The sequence below is a fragment of the Elgaria multicarinata genome, chromosome 12, assembly GCF_023053635.1.
Source record: "Elgaria multicarinata webbii isolate HBS135686 ecotype San Diego chromosome 12, rElgMul1.1.pri, whole genome shotgun sequence".
Lineage (NCBI taxonomy): Eukaryota > Metazoa > Chordata > Lepidosauria > Squamata > Anguidae > Elgaria > Elgaria multicarinata.
The window spans coordinates 31,068,628-31,095,165 of NC_086182.1; the positions used below are offsets into that span (position 1 = coordinate 31,068,628).

General features: G+C 45.7%; 1 protein-coding gene across 1 annotated transcript in view; it reads right to left on the minus strand.

Annotated features, from left to right (window-relative positions):
• Nucleotides 1–8,780: 8,780 nt before the first annotated feature.
• Nucleotides 8,781–26,538, minus strand: part of TTC12 (tetratricopeptide repeat domain 12) — a 30,607-nt gene continuing 12,849 nt past the window's right edge. The window contains exons 8-17 of the mRNA XM_063139025.1: nucleotides 24,725–24,813; nucleotides 23,542–23,710; nucleotides 19,807–19,899; nucleotides 19,353–19,416; nucleotides 18,264–18,398; nucleotides 16,747–16,851; nucleotides 14,334–14,402; nucleotides 13,036–13,137; nucleotides 10,346–10,445; nucleotides 8,781–9,079 (exon numbers count right to left, since the gene is read on the minus strand). Of these exons, the coding sequence (XP_062995095.1) occupies nucleotides 8,781–9,079; nucleotides 10,346–10,445; nucleotides 13,036–13,137; nucleotides 14,334–14,402; nucleotides 16,747–16,851; nucleotides 18,264–18,398; nucleotides 19,353–19,416; nucleotides 19,807–19,899; nucleotides 23,542–23,710; nucleotides 24,725–24,813 (1,225 nt within the window). The remainder of the gene's footprint in view (nucleotides 9,080–10,345; nucleotides 10,446–13,035; nucleotides 13,138–14,333; nucleotides 14,403–16,746; nucleotides 16,852–18,263; nucleotides 18,399–19,352; nucleotides 19,417–19,806; nucleotides 19,900–23,541; nucleotides 23,711–24,724; nucleotides 24,814–26,538) is intronic.

The following is a 26,538-nucleotide window of genomic DNA, read 5'->3' on the forward strand; positions in this document are numbered from 1 at the left end:
GTTGGACTCTGGTCTGCGCCACCGGGTTGCCCCCGGAACCTCGCCCCTGCCTCTTGCTCCTGCCATGTCGTGGTTGTACAAGTAAACCGGTCTATCCCAGACAGCTTGTGTCTGTTAGTGTCTGTACACCTTTGCTCTCCCAGGTCCCAGCACCCAGTCTACGCTCCCAGCCGCCCACGCCCCGGACTGTTATAATTAGTTAGGAAAATGTGCCTTAAACGAAGTCAGTCTATTAGTAGACCTAGCCCAGTATTGTCCACTCTGAACGGCAGCAGCTTTTCAAGGTCTCAAACAGAGAGGGGTCTCTTTCCAGGGGGCTTATTTGTGAGAGATCAGAGACTGAATCTGGGACCATTTGCATGCAAAGCATGTGCTCTAATACTGAACGATGGTTTCCCTCTTCCCTTGCCTCATCTTATCAAGTCTTCCCTTGTTGGCCCATGTACAAAATCTGCTGCCCATTTGGACATGGGTGATGGTGTCCATAACTGGCGGAACTAGATCTGACATTAAATGTTGTTTTGCATCTTGCGCAGCTTTTTAAAATGCCAATTAGATCAGCTGTGGGAGGGGTGGATAACTAAAAACATCAGAACAAGCACAGAGATGGAATTTAACCCTTGCTGAGGAATTTAACTCCCCTGCTGTGGTCCTGATCCCATTTGCAGTGAGATTGGGGGGGGGGGGAGAGCTCTTTCAGTTAATGGGCGATTTACTCCCAGTGCAACTGCTGCTTCAGAAGAGGGATTTTCCTCAGGAACACAACAGAGGAGAGAATTATTAAATACCCACTCTGTGCCTTCTCCGGTCCCATTATCACTTCACCCCCTACCCCGCCCAGCTGATATAATTTGCATTTTAAAATATCTGCATATTCGCTGTTAGATAGGGTGACCCTATGGAAAGGAGGACAGGGCTCCTGTGTCTTTAACAGTTGCATAGAAAAGGGAATTACAGCAGGTGTCAGTTGTATATATGCAGAACCTGGCAAAATTCCCTCTTCATCACAACAGTTAAAGCTGCAAGTGCCCTGCCCTCTTTTGTATCTGGTCACTGCAGCTTTAACTGTTGTGATGAAGAAGGAATTTCACCAGGGGCTGCATGCATACAGTTGATACCTGCTGAAATTCCTTTTTCTACACAACTGTGAAAGTTGCATGAGCCCTGTCCCCCTTTTCATATGGTCACCCTACCGTTAGACACATTTAATGTCACTTCTGATTTGGCTCTAAGACCACCACAGCCCATAATTTTTGTTTGGATAAGACAAGGTTCTGGTTCTTGCCCAAAATTCACACCAGGAGTACACTTCTGTGTGTGTGCTTGGCCAGGTGCACACAAATCGTTTCTCAAAGGGCACATTTTGCTCATGTTTCATTATTCATCACCCAGTAGCACAGTTCCCCGAGCAGTTTAAGACTCAATTAGATGCAACACAGTTAACCTTGTCTGTGAATCCACACATCATTTTGGGAGATCTATGGCCAGACCAGCTGTGTCTGCCTCTTTCTAAAGACACTGAATAGATCTTGTCAAATGAAGTAATCATAACCTCCTTGCCAGACGCCGAGGGCAGATGGAAAAAGAAAATGCAGCATGAACAATAAAGCACAACACATACCATCAGAACAGTGCTACTCACAGCTTCTGTGTTATATAGAAAGCCACCTTGAATGGCATGTTTGCTGGAAAGATGGGACATGTTTTTAAAAATAAACAAATGAATAAGGTGTCAGGATTTATTACAAGCCAGGATAGCCTTCAGAGAGTTTTTTTTAACTCAGAGCACATTTAAGAGCTGTCATTGTGTTTTCCTCCATGAGTTACTACGCTTCTAGGAAGGAGCTCGTCTGTACCATTTCAGTGATAAATCAGAAAATACCCTGGTGAGCCCTTTGGGATGTAAATAACGCCACAAAAATCCCAACACTAGTTTATTCACTTCATCCTGTTAAAACTCAAAGTAGCACGGGCGCCCTGAAAGAGAGAAAGCAGCAGGAGTTCGGTTATGGAGAAAATAAATGTTAGGACATCAGTATTACATCGCTGAATCAGAGCCAGTTGAATCTAGTCAACAGCCTGTTTTTCAATTAACAGCGAGCAACGGACAGCGACAGCAGGATGGTGCACAATTGAAAAATATTTCACAATAAAACAATATTAGATCAGCAATAAATCATATAGCCTGGCTGCCATATTCTGCACTAATTGGAGCTCCTAAAGCAACTTCAGGTGCAATAATCCTACTGGGAGATTACCAGAGCATGGATCACCCTGGCTAATTATTAGGGGCGTGCACGGACCCCCCGCTCCGCTTCACTTCCAGATCCGCGATTTGCGGATCGGGCCGCTTCGCTCCGCCCCCGCTCCACCCATGCCCGCTCCGCTCCGCTGTGGAGCTCCGGATCCGGATCGGAGCTCCGTTTCCCCCCCCCCATAGGCTTGCATTAAGCTAAAAAAGTATACAACTTTTTTTCTGTGAAAGTTAGAAACCTCACGTTTGGCACCATGACACCTCACGGAGGTATACACACACACGCCAAGACTCAAGGCAATCCCATCATCCCCTGAATTTTGGGGAATTTATGAAAATCGGGCACCCAATTCACACCCCTTTCGATAGCTCCGTCAATTTGCACGTTAAAAACCTCAAACTCGCCACCATGATAGTTTATCCAGGGACACACACGCACGCCCAGACTCAAGGCAGTCCCATCATCCCCTGATTTTGGGGGAATTTAGGAAAATCCAACACCCCATTCACACCCCTTTCGATAGCTCCGTCAATTTGCACGTTAAAAACCTCAAACTCGCCACCATGATAGCTTATCCAGGGACACACACGCACGCCCAGACTCAAGGCAGTCCCATCATCCCCTGATTTTTGGGGAATTTAGGAAAATCCAACACCCCATTCACACACTTTTCGATAGCTCCGTCAATTTGCACGTTAAAAACCTCAAACTCGCCACCATGATAGCTTATCCAGGGACACACACGCATGCCCAGACTCAAGGCAGTCCCATCATCCCCTGATTTTTGGGGAATTTAGGAAAATCCAACACTCCATTCACACCCCTTTCGATAGCTCCGTCAATTTGCACGTTAAAAACCTCAAACTCGCCACCATGATAGCTTATCCAGGGACACACACACAGGCCAAGACTCAAGGCAGTCCCATCATCCCCTGATTTTTGGCAGGGCTTAAACCTGCAGATATCTCAATGGGCCCATTTCAAAGAAAATCCCAACATGCCATGAATTGGGGAGTAGAGATAAACCTATATGAATCTTCTTCCACACTTGAAAAATGGATTTGGAACTTCCAAAACTCCAAGTGAGAGCAGGAAGGACTTCTCCCCTGAGTCAAAGCCAGACACACACAACATCCCTGCGAGGCGGGCAGGGGAGGAGAGAGGGAAGGCAGGCAGGCAGCAGACATTTCTGGGGGCATAAGGAAGTGAGCCAAGGATAAGCCAGTAATGCATATAAAATGGAATAAATAAATAAATAAATAAACGAAGGAGGGGTGGAATTAAAAGAAGCAGTGTTGCTGAATAAACAACAAGAAGAACTTTTTAAAAAAGGCTATATCTGTCTTTTACCAGCAATAGGGGGACGTGCCCAGGGGAGGGGGAAGCAGCTGCCAGTTCAACTCATGAAAGCCATTGCTCCACCACAAGAGCTCTGAAAAGTGGAACTGTCACTTCAACTCATGATAGGCATTGCTTTACTCTCTTTGGAGGGCTCTGATAGCCCTCCAAGTACAGGAGAGAGTGGGGGCACGTCCACATGGGATGCCCTAGGGGAGCTCATCCCCTTGCACCACATCTTTTCAGTTGTTCCCCAAAGTTAGGGTGGGTAGCAGTGCTGTGTTTCTATCTCTTATTCTTGGCTTAGTATATCATTTCAGGTTGTGTTTGTGCATTTGGTGGGGCTACTGTTTTAAAAAACACTGGGAAAAGTCCGTTCAGACTAAGAAAGAGAAGTTCCCAGAATCCCAAGTTACCCGTTTTGCCTATCCCCTCCTCCAACTTTGGGATCATGTGATCATGACCGGGAGTTGACTCTGCCCCTCAGCCCTTCGGAAAAGGTATTTTCCCGCCGGTTTTTAAAAAATTCTAGCACACGAACCGCAGCACACAGAGAGCTGAGAGTAGTCTCAAAATGGCCCCCATCCACAACTCTCCAAGCACAAGAATTTTCAGAAAGATAGCTTCAAAAACAACACAGTTATCCCCCTTTCTTTTCCGCAATGCAATCCTATGGGCGAAATGTTTCAAGATGGCGATCGGATCGGATCGGACTGCGGAAACCGGAGCGCTCCGAAAATGGGCGCTTCTCTTCGCCTTGCTTCTAGGGGTCCGCGGTCCGCTTCTACTCCACCTCTGGGCAAGGCGGAGCAGGCCAATTCGCTCCTGCTTCTGCGCTTCTAATCGGAGCGGAGCACATGCCTACTAATTATCCCAGTTCAGAAATGGCTGCAAGTGGCAAACCAGCCAAAGCTGGTAAAAGGTACTCCGTGTCCCGAAAGCTACCCAGGTTGCAAATGACAAAGCTGGTTCTAGGAGCACCTTGAAGCTGCTCTCTCTTTCAGAGGAAGATTAGCCCCATCCAGTACGACTTGAAAAATAAATTCTACATAGGATTTATAGGTAGATGAGATTGCCCTCGCAATGGCAGAACCAGAATGCCAGGTGCCATTGGTGGTATCAAACACTGGTATTCTGTAGTACTACTGCTAGTTGTTTCCCTGGAAAATGGTGGGGGCAAATGGGTGGGAGCAGATGTCTCTACACGTCCACTAGATGTTCCTGCTGATGCTCTGGGCAGATGGTAACAATGGCTCCGAGTTTTTGGTATGCTCAGGGACAGTGGCTAGTGGAAACACTGTGGGGGCAATGGTATAAAATGTTATCTCCCCAGGGGTCTTACTACTGGAGGGTGTGTGTTTCGAAATCTTCTTTCCAGCCCACCACATCATCTTGCTGTTGCTACTGCCATACTGAGCAGGTGGCATTCGTGGCTCTCAGAACTCTCAGCAAGTTTTCGAAGAAGTAGTTCTCAATTTCTAAAATTAGACAGGTTGGAGCACCCCCCAAAAGTTGAAAGCTCTGTCTTAATCCCAACTGCAGTAGCTCAAGTGATGGAGAAGTAAGCTCAGTTCTCTTATCATGTTAAATGCTTTAAGTGGGAGTCCTGTCACAGAAAAATCAGGTTTTACACTGAAGGCATCAACCTTGGCTTCATTAAAGACTCTGAAAAGTTATAAAGTCTTAATGGCTCCTTGATTACACAGTTGTACATCTAGAATCAGCAACCACCCAATCAGGAGTTGTGAAGTGTTTTCTGTAGCTAAACCTCATCCTCCTATCTCATCCCTTCTCTATTTGAGTAAATCAGTCCAAGGGAGCATCAATGGAAGTCTCTCTAAGCTGTACACTATATCTTAATGCTAACACAAATGCATACTTCTGATTCAGTGTAGCTAAACATAATCCTCCTGGCACACTGGATGTCAACTGTCTGTTTTGATCAGTAAATGCAGTAGATATTGTCCAAGCAACACTTAAGATTATTTCAATATGTGCCTTGGCTGAAGAATTCGATGAGTAACCAGTTTGCCATCTAGTGGTTGCAAAAAAGACAGTTCACATTTGATGGGGATGGGGAGGAACCGCAGGAGTCTTTTGCTCCATCACTTGAGATGGGTGCGCCATGATCACAAACACGGAATACTCTCTGTATTGCATGAAGGCCACACAGCTGTAGGAACAAAGCCACCGTCCATTAAAAGTGTGACCTTGCAGAAAGAGCTGGTTTCTGCTACTGTAGGTACGAAGAACCACCCAACGGGGGACAAGTCATGGCCAAAGGCCCTTGATGCAACAACTTTGCTGAAGCTAAGAAGGTCTGGGTTGGCCAGTGCCTGGAATTAAAGGGAAAGCTCAATAGAGAAGACTTCAATGGTGAGCTGAGAATAACACGTTAAAGCCCAACATGCTGAACCATAAAATTGTGAATCTGCTATGCAGAGATGGGTGAGAATTTAGTTCCATTTCAGTTTTCATGAGAATTTTCAAAATTGGCAAATTACTTCATATTCTGGTGTGTGTTTTTAAAACGAATTTGGGAGAAAGTGAAACTGACAGATTTGTCCACCCCTATTACAAATGTGTTGGGCTTGTCCACATAAGTATGACCATGAACACTGTGTATATTTATGCAAACACAAGGTGTCTTAACCGGAGGGAGGGGAATCCACAGTGGTAGCTATGTTAGTGTGTTGAAGCCCCGAAACCACACGTTTATTATGCCGTAAGCTGTCCAGGACTGGAGTCCACTTCATCGGATGCAAGGTTATCTTCCGTTGGCAGGTTGATAGAAACGTGAGTGTACAGGAAAAGGAAAGAACTGTTGTAAACCAGGGGTGGTTCAAGAAGCATTAAAGGAATGCAAAAGGTAGAATCTGGACCAGGCAAAATAAATACAGCGACCATTGAGAGGAGGAGCAACTGGCAATAACACAGACATCCATCACAGCTCACACCCGAGACTGACAACTGTGAACAACCCATAGCAGACTGAAGCCTTTCCAGCTGAGCAAATGTAACTTGACATGAACCTTGCACTGGTGGAGAAGTTTCGATTGTAAAAGCAAGAGAAGAGAGCCCCGCATGCTCCAGATAGCACCTTCATCTGAAGTGGGGAAGATTAGTACACTCATCAGCCGCTCCCAAGAGGAGCCGATATATAATTTTACACCTGCTCCTCTTGGCGTAATGGCCACCTAAAAGTGTCAAGGAGGAAGAATCAAGGAGTCGATTTGAGTGCTTAGCTCCTCTCGCCTTTTTCTCTGCCCACTTGGGTTATATCACTGGAACTGGATTAGGTAAGAGAGTGACGGTGATGCTAAATCCATCAATTTGAGGGCCAGGGCCATCTTCATTTCTACACTGTATCTGTAGATGCATTCGGAGCGTTACTTGATCGCTCAGAAAGAGGAGGATTGTGCTTCGTTGCTGCATCGGATCAGGATTCCAACCCACCCAAATCCGGTTTAGCCACCATTAGGGAGTCCACGTGACAGACCCACCTCAAACTGCCTTTTCTCCTGGAGTCTTTGAGAATAACTTCTGCTGTACGGAATCTAGAGGCTTTTCCAGAGTCTTCTTGAAATGTGGCAGTTCCTATCAGATGAAGGAATGTGCTTATGGAAAAGAGGCCCCCATTTAGGAAGGGAACAAAGACACTGCAATCCAGGCACTGCCCAAGGCTTTTTATTAACTCAGCCGTTCTTCTAATGTTTTATCTCCTCTGAGAACAGAACAGCGGCCTTTTTTCCCTATTAATCCTCTATATCACAAAGGGAAAGTGCAGCCCTGGCCATGGCAAAGCGCCGTAAACACTCTTCAGAACATTTGCAGACGTCTTTAAAGTCCTTGCACATACTTCATGCAGGTGCTGAGGATTGCCATTCCATTCAACTCCCGCAACCGACTGGTGTGCCTGCAAAGACCACAGCAAAACAGCAAGATGAAGTGAAAGATAAGTGTCAGGGCAGCAAGAGATGGATTTGTGCGTCACTCACTTAGCAGAGTCACGGGCAGCAGGTTTAGAAGGAACCTGCATGTGATAGTCAATAGATTTCCCAACAAAGAAAATAGAAAAGCTATGATTCTTCCTGCTGACACAACAGAGTGACATCGCTGGAGGCATATCATGATGGGGGAAGGGAGGAGGCCGGATTGGCTGCACAAACCTGTCATCGTATTCCGGACCCAAGGAAGAGAGCGTGCACCTCCCTGTCAAGCGTTTTACAACAGCCTAGGGCAGCCTCTTTCACACTCTGGGAACTACCGCTATGGCTCATGTCCACAGTGCAAGGCAATCCCTGCTTTCACTGCACATGGTCGCATTGCTTTCCTGCTGTACTAATCACCTGACTCAAAACAGCAGCGTGCCTCCCCGACCCCTGCCTGCATTTGGCAAAAAACATCCTGCTTCAAAGAGGTGCAAGGAGGCATGAGAACTGTGCACATCAATTTCTTTGCCCATGAAATCTGTGGCTGGGTGGGGAGTGCGGTGGGGAGTGTCCATTACCAGACCAAACTCCAGTTGAACGTCTGGATGTTTTTCACTTATTTACATGGGTGGGTTTTTTTTTTAATCACAGTATTTGAATCTTTTTTGTGCAGGACTGTTTCCCCTAGGCAAGCACTTTAGATTCAAGTTCTGGTTCCAGGGCTATGACGATTGAGAAAGGCGTCCTCTGGATGCCCATGGCTTCCTCATATAGGATGCAGATGGAGAATCTAGTAGATCCTCCCACCGCCAGTATGTATTATAAGAATGCAGCCTTAGCCACTCTGCCCAAGATATTCCTGGGTGGTTGAATCGGACGCCCCTGACCATGGTGTCTTTTCAGTAGGAAAAGTTAAAGATGGTCACTTAGCTCCAGTTACCAAGCAACCCAATAAAAATGTGTTCAGTAGTTAGAAAGCTCATTTGCAAGTCCAGCCTTTCCTATGTTGCAAAGGGATGCTGAGCATGAACTGAGATGGTGGTGAAGCCATCAAGGAGGCGAGTTCTCCAGTGACTGTTCCCCGCTTATCACAGCCCAGCTGCGTGTGCTCACAGCTCAACTTCTCCTGGCCCATCCCACATTTCAAAAGGAACTACAGGAGGCACAATAATCTCACCATTTTGTTGTGATGTGTCAGAACATCCCAGCAATCACACACATACTAACAATGCACCACTTGATAGCTCTTTTCATCTCAGCTGTTCAGATGAATCCAGGCAAAGTGTTTGAGGACAATCCTGGGTGAGCCCATTCCTACGGATACCTGCCTGGCGTCAGCTGTGCAGAGCTTCCCCAAAGCGATGGCTGCATTCTCTTGCACAGAGGTCTTCTGGGCATCCCTGCCACTGACTTTCAATAAAATCCTCACGACGTCGGTGTCTAGCAAATTCGTCGCTGTTCCGGGCACCTCAAGGCATCTCCCGAGGCAGAAAGCGGCATTTCCTGCTACCATCTCATCCTGGGAGCGCAGGAGTTTTAGCAATGTGTTACATTCTGTGAGAAGGGGGTGGAGTGGAATGATGCCATGTCAAACATCAACAGAAGAGTGAAGGATATAACCAAAGTCCCAGTGCCCCCTCAGTGCCAAACAACACAATGGCTGGTGAGAACGACAAGAATAGGAGTAGCGGTAATGCTTCAGCCATGTGGGTGGGGAGAGTGGAGAAAGGGACTGGTATGATTTTTCACGAGGGAATCATGGAGCTAAAGCCAGGAGGAGCGGGCTTCTTTTGAAGCATCTATTTCCATCAAGGGGAAATCAGATAAATCCAAGGGTTTTTACATGTCACCATCCGTATTTTGGAGCTACTTCTAAAACGCTAACAAAATTGCCCACCCCTCAACCGCAAAAGATGTCATGGCGAGCAGGAGTTACACACTAATAATCTAGAAGTCTAAAGATATGCCAAGCTGGGTTCCATTTTGCTTTGCTGATTAAAAAGTCTTCAGCGAAAGCGAGGTCTCAGCAGCCCTCATTCTAGGCTGACCTGCACCACGTGTCCTAACCAAGCTGGAACCTGATTGACTCAGGCGTCAATGTAAGACTTCTATTTATTTTATTAGTCCACTCAGCAAAATGTTTGCAAAAAACTATGTTTGTCATGGTAATGCAGAAGGGCATTGAGGAGATTGCTAAACCCTCTTCCCAATTCTCTTCTATGGTTGGCTCTTCACATTACCATGGCAAGCATGAGTTTGTGCAAATGTTTTGCTGAGGGGACATGCAGTAAATAAAACAAATAATCCTGATTCTCCACAGAAAATCCCACTCCCAACCTCCCTCCCCAGATTATTTACATCCACCTAGGGGAAAGGGTTAATTACTGCCCTACAAATGCCACCCAGTCTCCACTGTAGCATTATGAGACAAAAGCAGGGCAGTAAAGTTCGTGTTTCTCATGTGTAAATCCTCCCCAAGCCTGCCTACCGTCCCTGAGGCACTGCACATCCTTTCTCTTCCAATCCTCAGGCTATTACCGTAAGAAGATTGTGAGATGCCCTCTTCCCTTCCAAGGTGGAGTTCGTTATGCGCACAAAGCTATTTTCTTAATGTAAAGCAGGCACAACAGCATCCACTTATGGTCTGTGCATATTAAAGATGACTGGAAGCCACGTTGGGTAGGCACAAAGGCTGCCCGGTTCTGTCAATGTGCCAGAATTCTCCAGGGCATAAGATGTGATTGACACTCCTGCTTCGTCTTGAAGACAGCAAAGGGGCCTGCCCCCAAATTAACTCTGCAGAAAGGAGTTGGCACTTACTCTTGTCCCACTTCACCATCTGTTCCTGCGCCCGTCGGCTGCTTTTGGCACAAGCGGCAAGGGTCTTCATTGCATAGCTAGTTGTGGTTGGTCCACTGTCCTGGATTGGATTCAGAAACAGGCACCCATAAAATGTACATTTCCCGGGGGGGGGGGGAGTCCACAGTGCCAGAGAATTGTTTATGGATGCTTCATGACAAGACACGAAGTCACGAGGTCTCTAGGCATGCCGCGATTTATAATTTCCTTTCCTCTTTAAATGTAACAGGCTTCAGCCCAGGCAAAGCCTCGAAATGGGATGCAAAAACTAGCGCCGCCACAAGATATATATGACCTTTCCTAGGGATAGAGGCACCCCCAAGAATAAATCTACAATCCTAACGATTCTTTTTAAGGGGCATTTCCATACATGAATTGCTAATAAGGAAATAAATCCATCAAAGGGCTGCCTTTGCTGCACGCTAAATGGAAAGTATAAAAAGGTATTTCAGCTTTCATGGGGATCCTGACCATTTTCACCAGGCTGTAACATTACTCAGAAGTAAAGAGCTGACGTCACAGATCCTCCGACAGTCTGGGAATTCTTCTCCTTCCTCTTCGCTCTTGAGAAATTTAAAAGTTTCAGACTTTTCGTTAATGCTGAAGAGCTGTAGCCTATGCCATCCGGTAACGCGCATGGATGTGGCTGGAATCATGGCAAAACTGGGCACTGACTTCCTTGCTGACATCCTAGATGCCGAAGCGAGGCCTCAAATAGTTCTACTTTCAGTTCTTTAAAAGGCTGGAGATTGGAAAGGCTTTTACTGGGGGCATATCTACAGTATTTATTTATTTATTACATTTCTATACCGCCCAATAGCCGAAGCTCTCTGCTACCTGAGATCCCTTTAGCTGGAGATGCCTGCGACTGAAGTCTAATTCAGTATGAATTAGACCAGCGTACTTTGTCTGACCCGCTCCCCCAAAAGGTCACTTGAGCCTAATAGTTCTGTTAAAAGGGTGAGGGGCCTTGACCACTAAACTAAAAGTTCTAGGAATCTTCGTGGTTGGGTAGCAACGACAGTACTACTATTGATGGAGGTACTGTTGCTCCTCACATTTTGCCAAGGCTGCCTCTTCTAGCTTTAAGGAGCGGAGACACACCCAGGATAGTATTGCTGTGTCCCTTCCTTCCGTTGGAAAGAGCCCTGCAGTCCTGATGGAGGAGACAGCCATCAGCAATAGATCAGGCAGCTCAGAAATCCCCATGGAAGTGTCTGTAAGGCTGTAACATGTGCTGTAGCATAAGGCTGTAACATAAGGCTGTAACATGTGCTCGGACATGTGTTGGGGGGAGGACTTTTTCTGCCGAGGGGCTGCATTGCCTCACCTGCATCCTTCTGGAAGCGGCATGCCAGTGGCAGGCTGGGCAAATGCCAAACGTGGCCAAAGCTACACACATAACTCAGTACGCTGGGAATACAAATGTAACCCCCCGCCCCACACACACACATTATCAGCTCCATCAGGCTCCTCCCTCAATTCAAGTGTCCACAGGCAGCTGCCCTTCCAGCAGGCTGCATCAGAGGCCATTCCACCAGCCCTGAAAAAAGATCAACTCCAGCAGGCTCCTCCTTCTCCTGAATAGTTTTCCAGTTGGTCATTATAAGGACAGATATTTAAGTTGAAGAACTGGGGCATGAGATTACTGTTTCTTCTTCCTTCCTATCCTTTTTGACCCCTTTTGTGTGTCTCTTTTAGATTCTAACCTTGCGGCAGGGAACACTGTCCTGTTTTTACTGGTTATATGTATGCTGCTTCGGGAGACTTTTTGGCTGAATAAACAAGCAAACAAACCCATCTATACATCAATGCACGCGCGCACACACTCATTCGCACACATCTCTCTGTCTTCCGATGTCCTTGTCTCTCTCCCCTCCTTCTATTTTCTTCCTCTGCTTCCCCAGCTACTTAGCCGACCCTCAAGAGAAAACAGCACTGCAGACGTGGCACAGCCAAGGTGATGACGATGCAGGAAGAGATCACCTGTCCTGCACCGCCGCCTACATCGCCAGCTTGCTGCGTTTCCCTCTGCGTGCTGAGGAAGGGGAGCCCAACGGATCAGAGGGAACAGCTGAGAAGCAGGGAAAGCTGAGCTGTAGGAGCAGGGGGCTTGACGTTATTTACATACATACTTGAATGCTGGCAGGATGCATCTGCTCTCAGGCTGGGGTGTGTGTGTGTTTCCTCCTCACCCCTATGCTAGAGGAAGGCTGAGCCCACAGAGGAGTGGTTGAACATAGACTTCGCAAGCAGCAGGCACCGGCTTCAGCCCCAGGCAACTCCAGCTACAGGGATCTCAGGTAGCAGGTGGCGAGCAAAACTTCGGAAAGCCACTGCCAGAGTAGACCATTTTAGAAAGGCAGCCGTGTTAGTCTGCTGCAACAAATACTACTGGGCTAGATGCAGCAATGCTTGACTTAATTTAGTCAACGTTTCCAGGAAAGAAGGAACAAGGCAATCCTATAAGCAATTCACGTTCCTGTATAAGCAGAGAAGGCTAAGTGTGCGTTGGCACTTAACGCAGGGGATATTTTGATCTGGTACAAGGCAGATTCATACGTTCATGCATTCTGCAGAGGCGTTTCAAGGATACTGGAATGAAAACCACCACGCTGTAGGTAAACTACAAAATTGAACTGGCCAGTTACCTTCAGGAATCTGATCATTTTCTTCACCACGTCTTGTTTCACTGCCTCTTCCAGTGCCACTTGACTTGTTGGCAGGACGTGGCTTAAAAGCCCAACTGCCCGCTAAATGAAAAGAAAATGAGGTGTTGTGTGCGCGCGTGCGCATGCAAAACTAAATGATCTTTGCTCAAAATAAGTTATCGTATTTGTTCACCTCATAGCAGTTTGCTTGAGCTGACTGAGCCTTTTGTTTTTATACGTTGCTGTTTACAGCAAAGACAGAAAATGAAATGGCAAGCAGAAGCGTAACGTTAATGATCCAGGAAGCCAGCTCGTTATAGCTGTACAACAGTCGCTTTTTCGCCATTAATCGGAGACACAGCATAGCCTGACCTCTTGTGGCTGAGACCGTAGGATGGTAGTGCCTGAATTTATTTGTGTTTCATATTTACAAATAATATTTCCACCTCAGTGAGTGACCAGGCTACTGATATAGAATCACACTAAGCCACATCCAGAAGGCAAAAATAAACCGTCTTAAAGGATTTAAACTATTATAGAGTAAAATAACGAAGTCACAGAGGGCTCAAAGAAATCAAACGAAACAGGCGCCAAACGTTTCTAACGGTCGGGAGGGAGCCCCGTTCTTTGAGGCGCAGTTCTCGAGCCAAGACCCCCAGTTAAAACCGGCGTAACTAAGCCATCGTGGTTCAGAACAATGGCAAGCGACCCCCTGGGAAGAAAGTGGACTCAAAAGATCCAAGCGAGTTCAGTTCTGAGTGGTGCTTCTCAACAGGCTCAGTTCAGATGACACATTTCTCAACGGCGGTTTTAGAACTCCACGGTGGAGGTTTTACACCACCGATGAGAAACGTGTTGCCTGGTGGGGAGTTTTTTGGAAAACACTCCGCACTGAATATTGACACTGTGCAGAGGAGAGCTCCTGCACAACCGTTGTGTTTTTGTGTGTCAGGCTCTGTGGGGTTTTCGCACTGCGTTGACTAACGTGTTGTCTGAACTGAGCCACAGGCTTTCCCAGCCAGCACCTGCTTTGTCCCTTCACACCACTGCTCCTGCTCTCAAACCATTCCCTGCTGCTCACTTTGGCTGGCAGCGTCCTGGGCCCAATCCCCCGTGCCTCCTTAATATACTGCTGTAAGTTTGGGAGGGGGGCGGGAGTTAGTTCAAAAGACCTTTCGGAGATCCCTTTTATCACTGTAACTCTGATTGCAAAGACACTCAGGAATTCGGCAGGAGGCCTCTCCCTCCTAACGAACGCCGTTTCCTCAAGTCTTGCCTTTAAGTCAGGTAGCACTTACAGTCACAATTCTTCCATCTTTACTGCTGAAAAGCGACATGCATTTCTCAGAGATTTCTTCTGCATGTTCCTGAAACAACCATTAGGGTTAGACTGTCAGCTTACACATCAGTATAACAGCTTAATTAGTGCCCTGGAAGGAAAAGGAAAGGAACCTCTTGTGCAAGCACTGAGTCATTACTGACTCTTGGAGGGACGCCAGCTTTCGCTGACGTTTTCTTGGCAGGCCTTATAGCGGGGTGGTTTGCCGTTGCCTTCCCCGGCCGTTATTACCTTTCCCCCAGTAAACTGGCTACTCATTTAACCGACCTCGGGAGGATGGAAGACTGAGTCGACCCAAGCTGGCTGCCTGAAACCAGCTTCCGCTGGGATCGAACTCAGGCCGTGGGGAGAGTTTCAGCTGCAGAAACTGCTGCTTTACCGCTCTGCGCCACACAAGGCTCTTAGTGCCCTGGAAAGCAACCACAATACTAGAAAGACTCCATTTATTTATTTATTGCATTTCTAGAATGCCCAATAGCCAAAGCTCTCTGGGCAGTTCACAAAATCTTAGCTAAGGTATATTACGGTGCAAAGGATAACATACTTTGACTGGGTAGATCTTGGTGCAAATCCCTGCTCAATCTGGACCACTCACTATTTCTCATCCTAACTTACCCCCCCCCCCCCAATCAGGGTTGTGGCAAGAATGGCTACAACCCTGAACGGAAGCGCTTCACGCAGCAACATTCTGTTGCGAGGTCCCGTTACTGCTACTACTATTACTCATCAATATCATCACCGTCATCTGAAGCAGTTGCAAAAGTGAGGAACATGGTATTCAGCAAACAACAACAAAATTTATTTATATAGCACTTTCTAACAAAGTGCTGGGCATGAGATAAAATAAATCAGGAGTTGACAAAAAATGGAATAAATACAATAACTCTAATAAAAGACCTTAACTGGATTTAAAAGAATATAAAAAAATCATATAAAATGTGTCGTGGCCACCACAAGAACCATCAGCATGCTCTTCCTCAGGAACAACCAGTCTCTGTAAACTGCCCAGAGAGCCCTGGCTATGGGAGTGGTATATAAGTGTAATAAATAAATAAATATAAATAAACACCCTTTATTCAAAGAGAAAGGTTTTCAAACCTTTCTTGAACACCTCCAAACTCTCAGTTAACTGCAGAAGCAGGGGGAGTGAGTTCCACAGCTGAAGGACAAGGTCCTGAAATGCACGATACCGGGACACCGCGATCCATGAGATAGAGCGGGTCAGAAGGGTCTGACCCATGGATCTGGTGGCCTGGCCCGGAACATACGAGGACAAGTGGAAGGACAGGTAAGCTGGGTGGTGCAAGCACAGGGCGTTAAAGGCCAGGAGTAAGGTCTTAAATTGGACCCTGGCTTTCAGCAATACTGTAAGGAATGTTGCAGAAGAACTCCTTGGAACATTTCTCCACCCATGGGCAGAGAATGAAGCCCACCAGAACATCTAAGTCATGTGAGAAGCCCAGCTACTCTGATGGTCAGTCCCTCAAGCTCTGCACGAAGAGGGTGTTAGGTGCCAGAACTTTTCATCTGGGATTCTGTCCGTGCTCAGAAACAAACGCACGCCATGCAGGTCTTACACAGCAGAGTTAGTTTATTAACCGAGGGGACAGGAGCAGGCAGAAGTAACATCGGGGCCTGCTCCTGCTGGACTCTCTCTCTCTCTCTCTCTTTCTTTCTCTCTCCTCCCTCCCTCCCTCCCTCCTGAACTCCTGTTCCTTGTGTGTCATGTCTTTATTAGATTGTAAGCCTGAGGGCAGGGACTGTCTTTTTTCCTAAGTGTAAGCCGCTCTGAGAGCCTTTTTTGGCTGAGGAGCGGGGTATAAGTATGATAAATAAATAATAAATAAATATTAGCTTCAGGCTTCTTTTACAGTTCCGTGCAGTCCAGTTCCATTTTACAAAAGTGAGAAACTATATACACATACATATCTACACAGTTCTTATCTACATTACATACAGCTGTGATTAGGCTAACCCAGCCTCAAGGATCTTTGGTGTATTCATATCATGAACACCATGATATCTTAGAGAATCCTGGCAAGGTTCCCTGTACAGCTCCCGGTGTATCTCAAGGTAATTGCACACAGATAGTCCTTCTCTGTTTAACCCTGAGATAGCCATACATACACAGTTTTAATGACTAAGCAAGTATCATACTTTTCATATACTTAACAGAGGGCACTGGCTGGTGCAACTGTCCCTAGGAAGTGGGATATTAAGGCACATCCTGGGGATATAAAACCCCACAGAGATTCACAGGTACAGTACCAACAGTGGGAAGGGTCAAGAAAGGTATTAAAATACCGTTCCAAACAGTTCCACTCTGGGAAATTCACTAATCAACTTAAAGGGAGGGGAATCTTAACACTTACCTGAATGATCAAACTGGGTTCCACAGAGAGGTTCATCATTAGGCCAAGCACTGCATATAGGCACTCGGGGCATATGGTGACCTTCTTTTCAGTCCAGCATTCATCCTGCGCATGGAGAAGACAAAATGATGTTGGCAAATCTGCTAGCCCCACTAGGACGCTCCATTTCAGTCTCAAAAGGGCAAGTAGAAGCCTTCCATTACAAGGTTTCAGAAGCTGCATGTAAACCTCTGAGCCTTGTTTAGATGTTAATCTACCGATACCGCTGCAGGAACCCAAACCCTGAAAACTCCTAAATAGGTTACACCTTTGTCCATCTCCCCCATTGCTTTCCATACACAACTAATTACACAACTAATTACACAACTAATTGCCGCAAATACTACACAGCTGTCTAATCTACTTTTATATATAGTTGCTGGTACTTAGTGGGGTCTATGATAATTCTAGTATTTCCTTAACTCTGTCAATGCCTGTTTTCATTCTAATGCTTTAGATAAATTGTTTAACCTTATACACCTTATTTCTAACAAATCACACTTATTATTATTTTCCTGAAAATCTTTATTTATTTATTTATTAAATTTATATACTGCCCCATAGCCGAAGCGCTCTGGGCGGTTTACAAAAGTTAAAACAGTGAACATTAGAAAGTATACAAAATTTAAAACCATCAAAAATATATAAAAAACAACAGTATAAAACAACAGTATCCATTTGTCTCAAGCTCTGCGTTTCTGCTTAAAAAGGCTGCCCTTTCACACTGGAGAAAATAAAGGGGTAGCCCCTAATAATCAAAGGATTTTAGGTATACTTAAAAAACAGACCATAAAATTTAGTTAGGAATATAAAGACAATTAAATTTTACTAATGTCTAGTTTACAATTGAAAAAATAGGACATGTCTAGAGGCTACTAAACCTAAATGTGATGGGAGAAATCATGCCTCTTTTTGTCCCGAACAATCCCTTCCACATCCGGTTCAATATTTCCTACTTTTAATCTCAAATTTGGATCAACATCGAGCCGATTTCGATGCTTGTTCTTCACATAACAAAATGTCGAAAATGTTTGTTCACAAAGATATGTGGAACAAAAGGGAACTAGATGTTTCAAAGCTTTTTCACCTAACTTCTTATAATCAGGAAAAACCGTCACCCAGAATTGATCCAGTTTATATTCTCTGAAAAATGATTTCAATGAACCATCACGAGTCACGTCAACAAGTGCATCTTGCTCTTCCGCAGAGAGAGTTTTTAGTTGTACATCACCACATTCAAAAGGATTCCTTATCCATGAGATTTCAGGATTAGGTGCAGGGAAGTAATCTCTGAAGCTAGTTGCAGGTGCTCAGTGATGTTATATTTTTCTTCTGGTAGGAATTCGTCATCAGTGGACTCCAGACCCCCAATTGGGAACCACTGTCCTAGTGTACACACAACCTAGGATGATAGAAGGTGGCTGGAGACAGACAAAGGGAACGCTGCTAGGTGAGCTAACATCAGCACGTCTACTCACCAAAAAACACAAACAACACTGCCAGCATTCCTGGCTTTCAGACATCTGCATTCGGATGACCATGTCTGAGCAGAGATCTCCCATGATGGCGATACACTGTGCAAGGGCGAGCTGATTCACCGTCTTGACAGAACCCTTTAGAAATAAGAGTGAGAACTTGTGGTTTATTGGGACATTCTGAATGCTGTCCCCATCGCAAATGCCCACGAAGACTGCGCTGTAAACAGATCTGAATTCATAGAAGGGTGCTACTGTAATTAGAAAGTTCGCTCCAGTGAAACTAATGTAATGCATATTCCGGAAAATATAGCAAATCCCTGCTGGCCAGCACTGAAATATCCCCGGGGGGGGGGGGGGGGAAACGGTAACATGTTTTCGGGAAGAAAGGTGAAGCGAAATGGCTTCATCCAGCTGATATGATGATTCCATGCCATGCCCTTGTCACTCAATGCAAGAAGCGATGGCGGAATTTCCAGTGGTGCGGCTTAAAAAACAGCTCAGCCCTGGCATGTTGCACCAGCCATGGACTGCTTTCCCAGTACTGCAAAGGACAATAATGGAGCAGCAGTGACAAGAGAAATATCTGGGCACCTAAAGTTCTATTTGAATGTTCTTACCGTCGTTTAATATTTGCGAAGTACTGAGAAACATATTCTGGACCAGTTCTCAAGGAAAAGAACACAAAGGGATTTAAATGCTGTGATGAATTCCCCCTGTCTCAATGCAACCAGTTAGGCAGAAGTAGACCCAAAGTTTAAAATCATAGTTCCAGCATTTTTACAGATTTTGTACCCTTTCTTTTTACCATCATGTGTTTTTATTAACGTCTGTGTGCCTACATGCTATAATAATGATCCGTTGACTGTAAATAAAGATTGATTGATTGTTCATAGTTCTAGAAGGGCCTGAGTCTTATTCTTTATCCTATGAAAGTATCTGCCACACATTGCTTTAAAGTCACTTGACTTTGGGCGAGTCAAACAGCTCCAGACTATTCAAGAAAGGAGCTCAGACAACGGGGTGGCAACCCCCCCCCCCAAAAAAAACCCCCAACTTCCCAGCCTACTCAGAATAAAGAGGTTTTCTTACCAGCAACTGTGTAAACAACGGCAAAGCCTCTGTGGAGAGTTTGATACGACACTGGATTTTGAACCTGTTAGCAAAACCAGACTGAGTTTAGGTCTTAGCTTTTGTTCTTCAATGGGCCTGTTCAGATGACACTTCTGGCTCTGTGGTTAGCGAAACTATGGTTCTCTGAAGTTAGCAATAACCACAAGCCGTGCTGTCGGACGCAACACATCAAGCCATGGTTAGAGCCACTAACCCTGCTGCAGACGGTCGGACTGTGGTTAGTGAGTGAGCAGGGTTTAGCAAAACGCATCGCACAAGACCCCTTAACAAAAAGCCTTAACCAGCAGGGTTTAAGATGTCTTCTGAACTGGCCCAATAGCTAGATGTCTACAGTTTTGCCATGAATGTCAGGATTCGGTTAACCCCAAAACTCCAACCCAAGATGACCAAGGAGTTGAAAAGTACAACTTACTTCTCCTCCATGATTAAGTTGGTCAGCAGCTTCAAAGCACAGCTTGCCCTGCTGTCAAAAACCTTGATGAAGGACATCAAAATCTGCAGCCACCTGAAAACAAAGGTAAGCACATCTTTATTTTATTTTACTTTAAAATACTTCTAGCTCCCCTTTAGGGCAAGAGCCCTCCCAAGGCAGCTCACCCCAAAATTCCACACAATAAAAAAACCCTATATGGATAAAACAGCAAACATTAATGAAACCAAAAAACACCACCAATGAAACATCTAGCCCAGATGTTACTGAAATCTGACACACAACAGAAGCTAAAAAAACACAAACCCATTCAAACAGTCCAATAAAACATAATCAGGAAAAGGCCAGAGAAAACAAGTAAGGGGTCCTTCCTAAAAGCTTGTAGTGATCCGCAATGGCCTTGCATTCCAGAAATGGCTGGCCTCTACAGGAAAGTCGCCTCCTCTCTAGTACCTTGAGTTCCTTGGAGGAAAAAAGGCGGGATATAAATGTAATAAATAAATAAATAATACATAACTAAGGTGGTTCTCTGTTGCTATTCTAAAAGTGAGGGCAGGCTGATATGGGGGGAAGCCAGTCCTTCAAGTAATTTGGTGAAAACCCTTTCAAGAGGCAAAGACGGCCTAAAAACTCGGAGGCAGTAACGTGGGCAGAGACTTCTAAGAGACTTCTGATGAGCTTTCTCAGGAGTAGATGGCGCTGGTAACAAACAGAGCAGTGCATTCCACGTACAGAGAATCCAGCTTGGATTGCCTGAAACTTGAGTTCGGCCTGGCAGTGAAACTACACGTCGTACTGAAGGCGCTTGCGTGCGCCTCCAGTGTGCCGTCAAAACGATGGTGTAGATGGAGAAAGAAGAGACGGAGGAAGAGGAGGAGGAGGAGGAGGCTGGGGAACCGGCCACGTCCTTGCCGCCGCCGCCTCCCCGCCGGCCTCCTGCTGCCGGGGTAAGAGCCACCCAGGTCAGAGAGCTCGGCGGAAGCCAGCCTCCTCCTCCTCCGCCTCTTCTTTCTCCGTCTACACCATCGTTTTGACAGCGCACGCAAGCGCCTTCAGTACGACGTGTAGATTCCCTCCAGGTCACCAATGGGAAACTACGTTCGTGGCAAAGGACTCGAAGCAGACACTTTCCCAATGGAAACTAGCAATCCCAATAACTCCGACGTACTTCCTGTCAAGCCAAATGGGTCACATGGACACTTGAAAAGACTTTGAGTATGTGAAGTTCGGGGTGGGAGGCCAGAAATTCATTATGCTCCGCAGACAAATTGTATCAGCTGAAGCAGCAAAGCTGCCAGGGAAGCGCGGGGCTGGCCTTTTTGCAAAAGTGGACAAAGCAGGCTGACTCATCAAAATATTCACCAGCACTATTTGAATAACAATTCAATTCTTTAAAAAATGTAAGAGGCCTGGATATTAGGACATCATAGCTAACACATTGGTACAAGTGTCAAAATGTATTCAAAGGACTCTTTTGTTCATTTGTTCTTCATTGTACAGGGTGTGTGTGTGGTGGGTTGATTGGACAAGCTAAAAATAGCACGAAGCTGAGCAGCTTTGCCACCCTCACATTTCCGAAATTCTGTGTACTGACAATGAAATCCTAGGAATGATCATAAATTCCAATTACGGAGTAGAGTAGTGCCACCTTGAAACTCAAAGCATACAAAAAGAATTTGATGGAAGATCCAAATGAAGAGCTAGAAGAACGCAGGCATTCCTCTCTCTCTCTCACCCCCCCGGCCCCCATCCATCTCAAGTTCATAACTAAAATTTGCTCAGATTGCAGTTGGAACATTTGCTTATGTAAGCATTTATATTGGGCAAGCTTGATATCTTAAGTGCAAGAATGTGCTTCGATACGAAATTGGCCACATTTTGCAGTAAGTGAGGATTTTATTTTCCTCTTGCTTGTCTGAATAAAATCAGCAGAGTAAAATATATATTTTTCTCCTTACTCTTAATCTCTCATTGAAACTTACAGCTTCACCTATCCTGCACTAGCTTAAATATCATGTTTTCAAAAGAGAATGGTGTCTCCCTCCTAGATGTTCCATTCCCTGGCCAAGTAAAGCTCTTTGCTGGTTTCTTGTGTCTCGCTTGATGTCTTACCCCAGACTCTGGGTAAATCTCCTGATGGAGATGCAAGAGACAAAGCTCTCCCCACTCATTCACTCCTTGGCTGGAGTGCGGCACACCTAGAGACTTTCTGGGCAGCATGGGTTGGGGAGGCATGGCAGAGAATAGGTAGGTAATGCTGCTACTGTTTTGTCTCCTGCTATATTGGTCCATGTCTGCTGCTTCCCAATCCCAGAGGATAGCTTTGTGTCCCGATGAACAGTTTATCCAGATGCACGTCAGCTAACAAAGCCCTGGGCCCTTTGTAAAATGCTGTTCTATACAACCCCCCTATGTGGGGATGTGGCAGGATTAAACAAGCTTTAGCAAGGATTTCCAACCCAGGTCTTCATGACAACACCAGATGGGTCTTCTGCAGTGCACTGAGCTGCTTTTTACTGCTGGCTAATTTTCCAATACATAAAAGTGAATTATTTTAGTTTTAATTACATCTCTAGGAAGCATTTTTCCCCAGAGACTATCTTTGTGTTTTGGGGTGATGCTTTCTTTATTGCCAGCAAACCTGCCACCAAGGAGGAAAAAAGACCCAGAAAGAATGATCGATGTTGCCCCAAAGAAATTAAGGAGCAAGATACACATTTGTTTCAGCTTGCCTTTTACGCAGGGGTGGGAAACCTGCAGCCCTTGACCTGATGTCAAAAGCTCACTGCAAGCAATCAGTTCAGACGTCTGGTAATAATAGGGGAGTGGGGGAGAGAGAAAAGGTTGTCAGAAAGAGAAGCGAGAGCAAGAAAAAGAGCCGTTGAGAACCACCCAGAGAGCTTCGGCTATTGGGCGGTATAGAAATGCAGGGGGAAAAGGAAAGGAAAGGAACCTCTCGTGCAAAGCACTTGAGTCATTGCTGACTCCTAGAGGGACGCCTGCTTTCGCTGACATTTTCTTGGCAGACTTTGTAGTGGGGTGGTTTGCCATTGCCTTCCCCAGTCGCCGTTACCTTTCCCCCAGCTAGCTGGGTACTCATTTTACCGACCTCGGAAGGATAGAAGGCTGAGTCGACCTGAAATGCAAGCAAGCAATAAATAGTGGCAGAAAGAGAGTGAAAAAAGGGCTGGTTCTTCCCATCACTGGTTTCAGTGCTGGCATATCCCCACCACCACCACCTAGCAAATTACCCCCCAAGGGAATGGAGCCCTTGACAGAAAAAACAGGTTCCCCACCCCTCCTATAAATGCTCTGCCACCTTCCAAAATCTGGTGCCCCGTCCAGAAGGAAGGTGTTCCTCCTGAAGAAGGAAGAAGAAGAATACCCTTCCCTGTCTTCCTTTTGGTTCTTTGCACTCACAGAGGCCATGATGTGCTAACTCTGCCTGCAGTATTGGATTAGGAGCTGCTCTTTCCCTACCAAGACACCGGGGAGCAAAGTGTTAAGATCTAATTCTTTGGTAGTTGAAAGAAAGTGAAGTAAAACTCAATGGACTCAAGGACAATTTCAAATCCAAAGGCAAACTCTTAAAGATGGCTGGATCTTCAGGAGTTTTTCAAAGCCTGAACAATGATGTTGCGTTCCAACCTGCGTGAGCACCTCACATTGGGCCCCGGGACCCTGGTTGTTTAAGCAAACTGGATTAAAATACAGTACTTGGTTGTATTCAGGTGTCGGATCAGCAGGCTCCTCCCATTCTCAGTCTCCGCATAGAGAGAAAGCAGGGCCATGCAGTTTTCTTGGATTTCGGGCACCTCAGAAAGCAATAGAGTGGGAAGTTGCACATTCACATCAGGGTGAGTTAGAAGCAGACGCTGGTTCTCTTCTGGGAGGGGGGAAAACACACACCAAGAACGTTTCAGCCTGCTACACCAGGTGCTCTGACTTTGTCGGTAATTAGGTCCACATCCCCAAACCAGTCAGCTCTGGACAGCGTTCTGTCCTCCACTCGAATGATCTGTCTGTAGGAGTGATGGGAAAGGAAGAGTGGCACATCGGCACTCTCTATTGCTTCCCTTCCTTTCCCCTCTCCTTCCCTCATGCCATTTTTAAAGGGTAAATTATACATCTGAAGCATGCATGGGAAGCAATTCATGTCTCATTTAGCGCCACCTTTCAAGCATCATTGGAGGTTATGAGAAGTGTGAATGAAAGATAATTTGGACAACTCCATGTTCAAAAAGTCTACTTTTCCCAATCCACGCCCCCTTCCAAACTCCACTTCCTTGAGAAACACAAAGAAGGGTGGTCCCTCCTGCTCCGGCTGTACCCCACAAGCCATTTCACTTCTAAGATAGGCCTTTGTAAAAAGCTTGACACCAGCCAGACCTCTCTGTCTCAGATGCAAAACTGAAAGATATCTGACCATGCCAAACTTCTTAAGTCAATGATCTTGAGAGCCACATGGACGCAAAGGACAGTGCCCCCCCCCCCCCGTAAGATAATGCATGATCCATCTCCTTTGGAAACCTCGCTTGAAGAGAGATTACCTTGCAACATCGCTGATATTACTAACTGAAAAGGGCCGAATTGCCAAGCACACACAGTGCAGGTCAGAGAAGGAGTTTCCGCTCAGCCAGATGAATAAGTTTAATATGCACAGTCTGAAGATGAACAGATTTATTACTGACCCCAGGGAGATGAGATGAGGGTGGAGCAATCTGCAGGCTTGCTACAAATGCTTTACTTGCTGAAATTGCATTTAACCTGTAAATCTTTGATGCACAGCGAGGTCCCGGCATGATCAGTACCCATAGGAGCAACTCTCACTGAAAACAATGCTCTCAAACACAGCTGAAGTCCTATTAGCAGTAGGTTAACAGTGATTTGTGTTGATTACCATTCCCATTGCAGACTGCTTGCCAGAGGAGGAGAAGGGAAAGAGTCAGTTCCATTTCAGCCGCATATGTTGTCTTGGTGCAGAAGACCCTGGAAAATAAATGGGTTCCTTAAACACCAAGGAAGGCCACACAATCTCAGGAGCTGTGTGGCTCCCACGAAACAAAGAAGCACAGAGCAAGCGAGGCATGGCCTTTTATTGGAACAAACAGGGTTTTCAAATGAGAGGCGCATGATTTGAGTCACACAAGATGCTTCCGCAGGTTGGATGCTCAATAGAGAAAAAAACAGATGTTGTATTTCCCCAGGTATGCGATGTAGGAGAATCATAGAATAGCAGAGTTGGAAGAGGCCTACAAGGCCATCGAGTTCAACCCCCTGCTCGATGCAGGAATCCACCCTAAAGCATCCCTGACAGATGCTTGTCCAGCTGCCTCTTGAAGGCCTCTAGTGTGGGAGAGCCCACCACCTCACCAGGCAACTGATTCCATTGTCGTACTGCTTTAACAGTCAGAAAGTTTTTCCTGATGTCCAGCCGGAATCTGGCTTCCTTTAACTTGAGCCCGTTATTCCGTGTCCTGCACTCTGGGAGGATCGAGAAGAGATCCTGGCCCTCCTCTGTGTGACAACCTTTTAAGTATTTGAAGAGTGCTCTCATGTCTCCACTCAATCTTCTCTTCTCCAGGCTAAACTTTAGCCAGAATGAACTTTTCATTCTCAAGAAAGTGCAACCGAGGACCCAACTAAATGAGATTGTGAGAAGATTGTGGTAATATCTCCCACTTTTTTAAAAAAAAATGGTTAAAAAAGAAGTGAAGGGGAGTAAGGCTGGAGCGAGGGTAATGGGAGTCACAGTATTAATCCTTTCTCCAGGTAATGCAGGTAATACTTGCATTTGTATGTTTTTCTCCACATTTTTTTTTTGTTTTTAAGGGGGGCACAATTTAGATCAGGAAAACCACACAGGGGGGCGTTTTTCCAATCTCTCTTCGACTGACCCCGCCTTTCTCTTCCCATTAGCTCCCACAGGGCCACTAAAAAACCCTCCTCTCCAAATGCATCCAGTCGCTGGGTACTCCAAGTAACCACTTCCATTTTGTACAGACTGCTTCCACTCACATTCTTTTTTATTTAAACTTTCTCTAACTCTCCCTCCTTCAGATTTATTTATTTATTTATTGCATTTCTATACCTCCTCATAGCCGAAGCTCTCTGGGCAGTTCACATAAGATAAAAACACTTAAAAACACGCGCGCGCACACACACACACACACCAACAAAAATGTTTTATAAAGAAACCAGCAGATGCCTTTGATCTCTTCTGGGCATCAAATGTAGGCAGCTGAGGGAGGCATTTAAAGCCATTGGACTTATTCCTTGACAAGAAGTTTAATGTAACACAGTGGTTCCCAAACTTTTTCAGGTCACCACCCCCTTGGTTCCACAAACTCATGCCCAGCGCCCCCCTACCCTACACTATAAAAATCATTATTCAGAATAGCGGTTTTCATTGACCCACTAAGGAAGTTAATAACAATAAAATTCAAAACAGTAACAATTAATTGAATATTTATTCAAAATCCAAAGCACCCACCGCAGGCTTGCCTAGGGAGGAAGGGAAAAGAGAGCGAATGCCTCTGTTTTGCAGCCAGCGTGGCGGGGCACACCAAGCAGGGTATGTCTCTTCATTAGCATTTTGGTGCTTTTGAAACATTACAATTCACCATTAAAAGGACTCTTCTTAAACGGTATTAATACATGTGTGGATTCTTCCCCTATATGGCTTGGGACTAAACTACCTTCTCCCATAAAAAT